Source organism: Oncorhynchus mykiss, chromosome 1 (assembly GCF_057628025.1).
Source record: "Oncorhynchus mykiss isolate SJ-2025 chromosome 1, ASM5762802v1, whole genome shotgun sequence".
In the NCBI taxonomy this organism is placed as follows: Eukaryota; Metazoa; Chordata; class Actinopteri; order Salmoniformes; family Salmonidae; genus Oncorhynchus; species Oncorhynchus mykiss.
The window spans coordinates 86,859,637-86,872,284 of NC_143022.1; the positions used below are offsets into that span (position 1 = coordinate 86,859,637).

A 12,648-nucleotide genomic window follows, 5' to 3' on the forward strand; every position below is an offset into this window, starting at 1 on the left:
CACAATACATGTATGTTTTGTTTGATATAGTTCATATTTATATCAAAATATGAGTTTTCATTGGCGCGTTACATTCACTAGTTCCAAAAACATCCAGTGATTTTGCATAGCCACATCATTCAACAGAAATACTCATCATAAATGTAGATGATAATACAAGTTATACACATGGAATTATAAATATACCTCTCCTTAATGCAACCGCTGTGTCTGATTTCAAAAAAACTTTACGGAATAAGCAAACCATGCAACAATCTGAGACGGCGCTCAGAAAAATAGTCAAAATAGCCGCCATGTTGGCGTCAACATAAACAAGAAATTACATGATAAATATTCCCTTACCTTTGATGATCTTCATCAGAAAGCACTCCAGGAATCCCAGGTCCACAATAAATGTTTGTTTTGTTCGATAATGTCCGTTGTTTATGTCCAAATACCTCCTTTTGTTAGCGCGTTTGGTATAGATATCCAAACGCTCATTCTGGTCAGCGTTACGTCGGACAAAAACTTCAAAAAGTTATATTACAGGTCGAAGAAACATTTCAAACTAAGTACAGAATCAATCATTAGGATGTTTTTAACATATAGCTTCAAAAAAGTTCCAACCGGAGTATTCCTTTGTGTCTTGATGAGTAATGGAACGCAAGTGGATACCATGAGGAATGCGCGTGATCAGAAAATGGCTGAGTGCCAGTCACCTGATACATTCTGCTCTCATTCAGTCCCACAACACAGTAGAAGTCTCATTCAAATTTCTATAGACGGTTGACATCTAGTGGAAGCCCTAGGAAGTGCAACATCATTAATATCTCAAGGGGATTTCAATGGGAACTGTGGTGAATACATACCAAGCTCAGATTTCTCACTTCCTGTTTTAATTTCTCCTCAGGATTTTGCCTGCCATATGAGTTCTGTTATACTCACAGACATCATTCAAACAGTTTTAGAAACTTTAGAGTGTTTTCTATCCAATACGAATAATGATATGCATATATTAGCAACTGAGACTGAGGAGCAGGCCATTTACTTTGGGCAACTTATTCATCCAAGCTACTCAATAATGCCCCCCAGTCATAATAAACCAACTAGGCTCCAATAGCCTCCCGGGTGGCGCAGTGGTTAAGGGCGCTGTACTGCAGCGCCAGCTGTGCCATCAGAGACTCTGGGTTTGCACCCAGGCTCTGTCATAACCGGCTGTGACCGGGAGGTCCGTGGGGCGACGCACAATTTGCCTAGCGTCGTCCGGGTTAGGGAGGGCTTGTCCGGTAGGGATGTCCTTGTCTCATTGCGCACCAGCGACTCCTGTGGTGGACCAGGCACAGTGCGCGCTAACCAAGGTTGCCAGGTGAACGGTGTTTCCTCCGACACATTGGTGCGGCTTGCTTCCGGGTTGGATGCGCGCTGTGTTAAGAAGCAGTGCGGCTTGGTTGGGTTGTGTATCGGAGGACGCATGACTTTCAACCTTCGTCTCTCCCAAGACCGTACGGGAGTTGTAGCGATGAGACAAGATAGTAGCAACTAAAACAATTTGATACCACAAAATTGGGGAGAAAAAGGGGTAAAAATAAAAATTTTAAATAAATATATATAAAAATAAATAAACTAGGCTCCTAACAAGTTTGTTATTAAGGCACATGGAAGTTCACATGTTCCGGAAGGCATTTCTCCCAAAAACACATTTAGTTAAAAAATTAAAAAGTTTACCTTGAAATGGCTCTCCTGTGAAGTAGTGATGTGCGACATATGCCTACTTTCCTAAAACGAGCCACATATAGCCGTCTCTTTCTCTAGCAAGTGTCTGGGATTAAGGCCTGGTCCGAAATGAGCAGTATGTCCTGTGCCGCCGACTCATTGAAGTTGAAATCTTCATCCAAGTTGAGGTTAGTGATTGCTGTTCTGATGTCCAGAAGCCCTTTTCACTCATAGGAAACGACGGTGGAAACATTATGTACAAAGCATAATTGGTTACGAGGCCGTAAAAAAGTCAAGTGCCATTCTCATTTCATGTTTCCTTGATTCCTCTCAACCTTTCTCCTCGCCTTCATCTCAAATAATCCCCCTCCTCCCCACAAGGACAAAAAGAAAACCCACCCTTGCCTTTCTTGCACTTTTCTTAATAGCTGACTTTGCTGATAGCGAGGAAAGTTTGACTTACTATGACTGTGATATGTGGTTGTCTATACCTTGATATGAATGCACTAACTTCTAAGTCGCTCTCGATAAGAGTTTCTGCTAAATTACTATAACGTCAAATGTTTTTAAAACGCATTGGAGAAGGCCAGAGTGGACAAACGTTGGACCTTCTTCTCCAATCTGTTTGGGAAGGAGGTAAGGACATAGGACAAGGAATTGTGGAAAGACTCATTGAGATAGTTCTTACTTCCTACATGACCCTATCTACTCCCATTTCTTTCATCTTTCACCATTCACCATCTCTTAACCTGACAGAATGATTATTATAGCATCGTCATCCTAGATAAGCACATACAGTTGAAGTCGGAAGTTTACATGCACCTTAGCAAAATACATTTAAACTCAGTTTTTCACAATTCCTGACATTTAATCCTAGTAAACATTCCCTGTCATAGGTCAGTTAGGATCACCACTTTATTGTAAGAATGTGAAATGTCAAGATAATAGTAGAGAGAATGATTTTTTAAGCTTTTATTACTTTCATCACATTCCTAGTAGGTCAGAAGTTTACATACACTCAATTAGTATTTGGTAGCATTGCCTTTAAATTGTTTAACTTGGGTCAAACGTTTTGGGTAGCCTTCCACAAGCTTCCCACAATAAGTTGGGTGAATTTTGGCCCATTCCTTCTGACAGAGCTGGTGTAACTGAGTCAGGTTTGTAGGCCTCCTTGCTCGCACACGCTTTTTCAGTTCTGCCCAAAAATGTTCTTTGGGATTGAGGTTAGGGCTTTGTGATGGCCACTCCAATACCTTGGCTTTGTTGTCCTAAGCCATTTTGCCACAACTTTGGAAGTATGCTTGGGGTCATTGTCCATTTGGAAGGCCCATTTGCAACCAAGCTTTAACTTCCTGACTGATGCCTTGAGATGTTGCTTCAATATATCCACACATTTTTCCTCCCCCGTTGATGCTATCTATTTTGTGAAGTGCACCAGTCCCTCCTGCTGCAAAGCACCCCACAACATGTTGCTGCCACCCCCGTGCTTCACGTTTGGGATGGTGTTCTTCGGCTTGCAGGCCTCCCCCTTTTTCCTCCAAACATAAATAGAACTGTTTGGCCATAATGACCATCGTTATGATGGTCATTATGGCCAAACAGTTCTATTTATGTTTCATCAGAACGGGTCTCCTTCCTGAGCGGTATGACAGCTGCGTGGTCCCATTGTGTTTATACTTGCGTACTATTGTTTGTACAGATGAACGTGGTACCTTCAGGCATTTAGTAATTGCTCCCAAGGATGAACCAGACTTGTGCTGGTCTACAATTTGAAAATTTGAAAAAAAACTGAATTATTTTTTTTGTTGATTTTTCCCACGATGTCAAGCAAAGAGGCACTGAGTTTGAAGGTAGGCCTTGAAATACATCCTCAGGTACACCTTCAATTGACTCAAATGATGTCAATTATCAGAAGCTTCTAAAGCCATGACATATTTTCTGGAATTTTCCAAACTGTTTAAAGGCACAGTCAATTTAGTGTATGTAAACTTCTGACCCACTGGAATTGTGGTACAGTCAATTATAAGTGAAATAATCTGTCTGTAAACAATTGTTGGAAATATTACTTGTGTCATGCACAAAGTAGATGTCCTAACCAGCTTGCCAAAACTATAGTTTGTTAACAATACATTTTTGGAGTGTTAATGATTCCAACCTAAGTGTTTGTAAACTTCCGACTTCAACTGGATCTATGGCTGTGACTCTTTGCAATGTATTTTACATCTCTCTCTCTCTCTTTCTTTCTTTCTATCTTTCTTTCTTTCTTTCTCTCTTTCTTTCTTTCTTTCTTTCTTTCTTTCTTTCTTTCTTTCTTTCTTTCTTTCTTTCTTTCTTTTTTTCTTTTTTAACCCTAACAACAGGTATCCTGGAGTGGCCATTCTGGACCAAACTGGTGGTGGTAGCCATCGGCTTCACTGGCGGCCTGGTCTTCATGTACATCCAGTGTAAAGTCTACATCCAGCTGTGGCGAAGACTCAAGGCCTACAACCGGGTGATCTACGTACAGAATCGCCCGGAGACGTGTAAAAAGCAGATGTTGGAGAAGCCTCCCCTCATGGAGCCCAATGTGGAGCACAAGGAGGCTCTGGCCCCCACCCAGTCAGACACAAACTCCTCCCAGTACACAGAGACAGAAGACTACAGTATGGAAGTGCTCCATGTCTGACCCACATATACACACATACAGGGACACACCATGTCTGACCCACATATACACACATACAGGGACACACCATGTCTGACCCACATATACACACATACAGGGACACACCATGTCTGACCCACATATACACACATACAGGGACACACCATGTCTGACCCACATATACACACATACAGGGACACACCATGTCTGACCCACATATACACACATACAGGGACACACCATGTCTGACCCACATATACACACATACAGGGACACACCATGTCTGACCCACATATACACACATACAGGGACAAACCATGTCTGACCAACATACAAGGCATTCAGAAAGTATTTAGATAAATTTACTTTTTCCACATTTTGTTACGTGACATCCTTGTTCTAAAATGGATTACATTGATTTCCCCCTCATCAATCTACACACAATACCAGATAATGACAAAGCAAAATCTGGTTTTTCGAAATTTTTGCAATTGTATATAAAAAAAAACAGAAATATCACATTTACATAAGTATTCAGACCCTTTAATCAGTACTTTGTTGATGTACCTTTTGCAGCGATTACAGCCTTGAGTCTTGTTGGGTATGATGCTACAAGCTTGACACACCTGTATTTGGGGAGTTTATACCCTTCCTCTCTGTAGATCCTTCAAGCTCTATCAGGTTGGATGGGAAGCGTCGCTGCACAGCTATTTTCAGGTCTCTCCAGAGATGTTTGATCGGGTTGAAGTCCGGGCTCTGGCTGGGCCACTCAAGGACATTCAGAGACTTGTCCTGAAGCCACTCCTGTGTTGTCTTGGCTGTGTGCTTAGGGTTGTTGTCCTGTTGGAAGGTGAACCTTCGCCCCAGTCTGAGGTCCTGAGTGCTCTGGAGCAGGTTTTCATCAAGGATCTCTGTACTTTGTTCCGTTCATCTTTCCCTCATTCCTGACGGGTCTCGTCTGTCCCTGCCGCTGAAAAACATCCCCACAGCATGATGCTGCCATCACCATGCTTCACCATAGGGATGGTGCCAGGTTTCCTCAAGAGTTCAATCTTGGTTTCATCAGACCAGAGAATCTTGTTTATTTTGGTCTGAGAGTCCTTTAGGTACCTTTTGGCAAACTTAAAGTGGGCTGTCATGTGCCTTTTACTGAGGAGTGGCTTCCGTCTGGCCACTCTACCATAACGGCCTGATTGGTGGAGTGCTGCAGAGATGGTTCGTCCTTCTGGAAGGTTCTCCCATCTACACAGAGGAACTCTGGAGTTCTGTCAGAGTGACCATCGGGTTCTTGTTCACCTCACTGACCAAGGCTCTTCTCCCCCGATTGCTTAGTTTAGCTGGGCGGCCAGCTCTAGGAAGAGTCTTGGTGGATCCAAACTTCTTCCATTTAAGAATGATGGAGGCTACTGTGTTCTTGGAGACCTTCAATGCTGCAGACATTTTTTGGTACCCTTCCCCAGATCTGTGCCTCGACACAATCTTGTCTCGGAACTCTACGGACAATTCCTTCGAACTCATGGCTTGGTTTTTGCTATGACATGCACTATCAACTCTGTGTCCTTTTTATAAACCGGTTATTTGACTTTCCAAATAATGTCCAATCAATTGAATTTACCACAAGTGGACTTCATTCAAGTTGTATAGACAGCTCAAGGATGACCAATGGAAACAGGATGCACCTGAGCTCAATTTCGAGTCTCATAGCAAAGGGTCAGAATACTTATGTAAATAATATGTTTTTTATTTTTAATACATTTGCTAACATTTCTAAAAACCTGTTTTCACTTTATGGGGTATTGTGGGTATTGTGTGTAGATTAATAAGAATTAATTAATTTATTTACTATCACATCTCTGTACCCAACACATGCAATTATCTGTAAGGTCTCTGTCTAGCAGTGCATTTCAAACACAGATTCAACCATTTTGCCTCATAAAGAAGTTCACCAATTGGTCATTTTTTTAAATCAAAGCAGACATTAAATATCCCTTTGAGCATGGTGAAGTTATGAATTACACTTTTTATGGTGTAACAATACACCCAGTCACTACAAAGTTAAAGGCGTCCTTTTTAACTCAGTTGCCTGAGAGGAAGGAAACCGCTCAGAGATTTAACCATGAGGCCAATGGTGACTTTAAAAAAGTTACAGAGTTTAATGGCTATGACTGGAGAAAACTGAGGATGGATCAACAACATTGTAGTTACTCCACAATACTTACCTGATTGACAGAGCAAAAAGAAAGAAGCCTGTACAGTATAAAAAATATTCCATAACATGCTGTTTGCAACAAGGTACTAACTAAAGTAATATTGCAGAAAATGTGGCAAAGCAATTCACTTTTTGTCCTGAATACAAAATGTTATGTTTGGGGCAAATCCAATACAACACATTACTGAGTACCACTCTTCATATTTTCAAGCATAGTGGTGGCTGCATCATGTTATGGGTATTCTTGTTATCATTAAGGATGGGGAGTTTTACAGGATAAAAAACAATGGAATGGAGATAAACACAGGCAAAATCCTAGAGAAAAACCTGGGATAGTCTGCTTTCCACCAGACACTGGGAGATTAATTCACCTTTCAGCAGGACTATAACCTAAAACACAAGGCCAAACCTACACTGGAGTTGCTTACCAAGATAACAGTGAATGTTCCTGAGTGGCTGAGTTACAGTTCTGACTTATATCCACTTTAAAATCTATGGCAAGACCTGAAAATGGTTGTCTAGCAATGATCAACAACCAATTTGACAGAGCTTGATACATTTTTTAAATAGAAATGGGCAAATGTTGCACAATCCAGGTGTGGAAAGCTCTTAGAGACTTACATAGAACACTCACAGCTGTAATCACTGCCAAAGGTGCTTCTACAAAGTATTGACTCAGGGGTGTGAATAGTTATGTAAATGAGAGATTTCTATATTTCATGTTTTTGTCATTATGGGGTATTGTGTGTAGATGGGTGAGAAAAAACATATTTAATGCATTATGAATTCAGGCTGTAACAAAATGTGGAATAAGCCAGGAGGTATGAATACTGACACACAGGGACACACCATCTCTGACCTACGTATACACATGAAAAGGGACACATCATGTCTGACCAACGTATATAAACACACACATGAACGCCACAGGAGGATGGTGGCACCTTAATTGGGGAGGACAGGCTCGTGGTAATGGCTGGAGTGGAATCATTTGAATGGTATCAAACACATGGTTTGATGCCATTCCATTCACTCCGTTCCAGCCATTATTATGAGCCGTCCTCCCCTCAGCAGCCTCCACTGATCAGCGCACAGAGTGATACACACATACACGCAGATATACAAAATACTATAGTATGGATGTTCTCCTGAGGTGTGACCATCCCACCCTGACCCCACCGTCTCCACACCGTCTAAGACAGGACTACGGACCAACAACCCTCCTTCTTTTTCCCAGGACTTTCTCCAATGGGGCCCGATGAGCCCATAGACACCTCTCTCTCTCTCTCTCTCTCTCTCTCTCTCTCTCTCTCTCTCTCTCTCTCTCTCTCTCTCTCTCTCTCTCTCTCTCTCTCTCTCTCTCTCTCTCTCTCTCTCTCTCTCTTTCTCTCTCTCTCTCGCTTTCTCTCTCTCTCTCTCTCTCTCTCTCTCTCTCTCTCTCTCACCACACACACACAGAGAGTCAGATGAACTTACTCTGCTTCAGAGGTTTCAGTGTTTCTGTTTCGTTGTTTGTTTGTTAGCTTGTATGTTTGGTTTATTGGTTGTACTTCCTGTGAGTCGTGGGCTAAAGCGCCGCCGGATCTCTGGAACATTCTAGAACACTTTGGAACATTTTGGAACATTGAACATTCCAACTACTGCCACCATACCGCTGACAGCAGAGAGCCCGCTAAGGTCTACATGCCCGCCCCTCTGGGTTTGGGTCTGTACTAGTCTGGACCAGATCAGACCGGATCGTACTGGATTGTATCGGATCTGACCATGCATTGAAGCACTTTTTAGTTCCCACCAACATCCCTCTCAACCCTTTTCTCTTTTAATATGAGTCAAGTTCTTTATAGTATATCCCAGCAAACAGAGGACATCTCTAGGACATTAAGCGATGTTCCCATTAGGTTATTTTTAGGGTTTCAGCAAGACGTTATCCATAAGGGGACATCAGTGCAGGTCCCGGTTTGGTCGCAGTGTAACGTTATAGTACGTTTTTTTTTTATGTCCACTAGGGAACTTTATGAACAGGTTCCTGTTTGGTTCTGGCAACCGGGAACTAAACAAAACCTCCACAGGACCATGACGCAATGTCTTGACGACCATGTCGTGATGTTCCCGGGAAGTCCTAAGGACACATTTTTTTTTGCAGTATAAATGTGGGAAATTATACAGAAACAAAAACAGGAAGATTTATGGAAAAATCTTTTGTTTTACATTTGATATTTCTGTCCAACACACAGACACATACACACCTGCCCTCCCTTGGATGACAAAAAAGGAATCGAGAAAAGCAATGAATGATGGGGGGAATGGAATTTTGCCAAAATGATCGTTTCCCTTTTCATCTAGAAAAACAAACACTGAAAGTCATTGCTATATATGGCCTACTGGTTATTCAAGCTCTGGGGTTTTTACATCTAGTTTGGGTTGGGTTGGTACAATATTGATACAGCGTTGATACAACCAAAACACAACGTTGGGATAACATCAGATCCAGCCATCCACCTGACATTACCTCCTTCTACCATTGGAACTCTTTAAAGGCTCTGAGAAGAATGTAACGTTTTTAAAACCATTTTCTACCAACCATTCAGTCACAGGAAATTGCTAGATAATCTCCCATGTCAGTCATCATCTTAACATGACCTTTGGAAAACCAACCAATCAGTCATGTTTTTTCTATTGTGTGAATTATACAGTACTTCTGGTATTCCATGTGCAGTTTTTAATAATAATCTGTTGTTAATTATGTTGGTGTAATCATGGGTTTTATGATGCCTTGAGGAAGCTACAGCTTGCTATATTTAGACTGTTATCTCATCCTGTCATCCTCCTCTCCTCTCTTCCCAAGGCAGTTTATAGTGGGCCAATTGAGTTCTCTGATCACACTGATAATGATAATGTAGATGGAAAATGCAGATGGAATTATTAAAATCCTCATTTACATAAGATTATATTAATTTGATCATTGGCTGTTTATTTCCTCCAATGAGAGGTCCAGAGGCAGAAGGCATGGAGTATAGGGCCTATTATTATGAGACAACCAATCACCATCATCCACCATCCCCTGACCAGCTCCCTCACCTCAAGCCATGAACTGACCCTCTCTATCTTCAGAGGATACAGCTTTCAAAAACATGGGCTCTATTGGTTGACATGGCCTCTATTGGTTGACATGGCCTCTATTGGTTGACATGGCCTCTATTGGTTGACATGGCCTCTACTGGTTGACCTGGCCTCTACTGGTTGACCTGTCTCTACTGGTTGACATGGAATCTACTGGTTGACATGGCCTCGACTGGTTTACCTGGCCTCTATTGGTTGACCTGACCTCTATTGGTTGACCTGAACTCTACTGGTTGACCTGGTCTCTACTGGTTGACCTGGACTCTACTGGTTTACAAAAAAGTATTTAGTCAGCCACCAATTGTGCAAGTTCTCCCACTTAAAAATATGAGAGAGGCCTGTAATTTTCATCATAGGTACACTTCAACCATGACAGACAAAATTAGCTTTTTTTTCCAGAAAATCACATTGTAGGATTTGTAATGAATTTATTTGCAAATTATGGTGGAAGCCACTCCTGCTGTACAGTCAGTTATTGAGACTCCGGTGTGAGAGAGAGACAAACACCTGCAACACAACATAAAGTTTTTCAGTCGAGCTAAAGTCTCTATTGCACAGTCAGACAACCTTCCCTTTACAATGATCAGTCCCTAACTCACCTGTTGTTTGACTAATTATTATTCTATTTAACTTGATGTATCGTTCTTTCTCACATCTGGCATAATGAGGCTTTGATTAGACACATTTATACATTTTTCGATTTCATTTTTCCAAAAGTAATGTCTGATGCTTCTCTCCAGTAAAGTTGCCATATGTTGACAATAGAGACACTTGTTTCACAGAGCCAAAACCTTATGTTGTCATCAATGATATCAGGCAAATGTAACTTGGTAAGAGTCTAATATAGTGTCAAATTCAATCTGCGCAGAATTGCAAGAACATGATTTCTTGACTTAATTACAATACTAAAATCTAAATGCTGAGCAGTGACAGAACATGAACATGTACAATTGGAACTGTCAGCAGAGCAGTTTGGCGGTGAGGAGCTGACTGGGTCACCATCTAGTGTTTGGAGTAGGGAAGTGCAGTCTGAACACGGGTGTTGTGGTTTCCTCAAGGCAACACTGTGTTCTGGGCTTACAGTCTGTTGTAAGTGCTTTTGTATCTGTGGGAGAACAGCAATGCCAGGGTCCTCTCTGACCTTTTACAACCATTCCAGCAAACACACATTTTTATCAACAGCGTATTTGATACTAGTGTAAACATACACACGACAACAACAGAGGTCCAACCATGACACTTGTACAATGACGACAAACAAAACTAAAATCAGCATTGTTCTTTCAACATCTGATTTCCTGTCATGTAAAGCCCCATTGTATTCTGGGATTTGGTGTCTTAATTTGTATAGAAGTTGGGATTAGAGTTTTGGGTGACAGGTAGCATAGCGGCTAGAGCGTTGGGCCAGCAACTGAAAGGTTGCTGGTTAGAATACCTGAACCGACAAGGTGAAAAATCTGTATGTGTCCTTGAGCAAGGCACTTAACCCTAATTAGCTCCAGGGGCACTGTACTACTATGGCTGACCCTGTAAAACAACACATTTCACTTCACCTATCTGGTGTATGACAATGAAACATGTTTTTTTGTATTTGAGAATCATGTTTGGTTATAAAGGGCCTCATGCTTTCTCAGAACCACACACAAATATGTATTAATACATATTATTATTGTATTATACAGCTGTGAACTCACACAGTCCTCTGTACGGTGTACATTTTAGGACACCCTCACACAGTCCTCTGTACGGTGTACATTTTAGGACACCCTCACACAGTCCTCTGTACGGTGTACATTTTAGGACACCCTCACACAGTCCCCAAGATGCTCTTTACGATAAGACAGAAAAAGTGCAATTACCTTAGCTGACCTGGTCAATTCTCTAGTACTGTCGCTCTCATCCAGAGGTTGACTCTCTGGAGACATGATGATTATTTCTACATTTTCTGTGTGGTATTTATTTATTTTTAAGAAAAATATTTGTTGCATCAAAAGAGACCCCTTCAAATTGTGATTTTATTCATCTAATACTAGCAGTACGTCTATAGTTCTACCCTCTATAAGTTATTCAACCTGCATTTACAACCACTGCTTTTACCCGATCAATACAATGGATACAAATGATACATCCGTTTATTTTAGTCAGAGAATTATTGAGATTTTCAAATATTAACATTTACATGATTGATAAATTAATTGAAATTATAGATTTTATAATGATGTATAGCTGGCTCCTATAATTCTCTCTTTGAGAGAACATACCTGTTGACTTGTTGATGTTGACCTTTCATGTTTCACCTCAGACTTTTATGTACAGGGCTTTGCTTATCTATTTGATGAGAACAGTTTTTACTGCCAAGCTCTATAATAACTTTGTAACGGCGCCCTTCCATTTTCCCCAGCATTTGCACAATTCTGGCAACTTTCCCCAAATTCCACCCTTTTCCAGATGTCCCGGTTGGAATATTCACAGATTTCTGGAAAACCTGACCATTTTGGGAAAGTTCCTGGAATACTGAAACCCCTAAACCACACTGTGTAACGTTACTCTGGCAGAGGTCTGTCTGTTCATTCAAAATCATTTAACATGTAAGAGAACACGCATTTCTCCTGCTGAACATATGTAGCTTAAACAGCCATTGATTGAGGAAAGCCGTTCCGTCCCCCATCATCAGAATGATAACCCTTGTGCTGAGAAAGTGTTACTTGCATAAAACTACAGTGCTTTACTACTGACTGGACTTGAACATAAGACTGTTTCCCTCCTTCATATATCATTCCACATGTTTGTCTGTGAGTTTACCTTTCAATAGTAACTGTATAGAATTTTGGTAAGAAAAAAATGACTTATGTTTTAAAAAAAGAAATATTGATGTGTTTTGATTTGTTTCATTTCCCATGTTTGAATAAAGTATGTAGATTGAAAAACCAACCAAATAAAAATGACAACCTTTAAACGGTTTGTTATTATGAATACAGTCTTT

At 41.0% G+C, this 12,648-nt stretch overlaps 1 protein-coding gene across 17 annotated transcripts in view; it reads left to right on the forward strand.

The window, feature by feature from the left end:
* LOC110530763 (E3 ubiquitin-protein ligase MARCHF8) overlaps nucleotides 1-12,638 on the forward strand; it is a 166,187-nt gene extending 153,549 nt beyond the window's left edge. For 9 of the 17 annotated variants that reach the window (XM_036987107.2, XM_090242657.1, XM_036987108.2 and 6 more), the window contains one exon: nucleotides 4,053-12,638. In XM_036987107.2, coding sequence (XP_036843002.1) covers nucleotides 4,053-4,357 — 305 coding nt within the window. In that variant the 3' untranslated portion in view covers nucleotides 4,358-12,638. The remainder of the gene's footprint in view (nucleotides 1-4,052) is intronic. The other 8 variants (XM_090242646.1, XM_090242667.1, XM_090242699.1 and 5 more) reach the window with 1 other exon arrangement.
* Nucleotides 12,639-12,648: the final 10 nt, after the last annotated feature.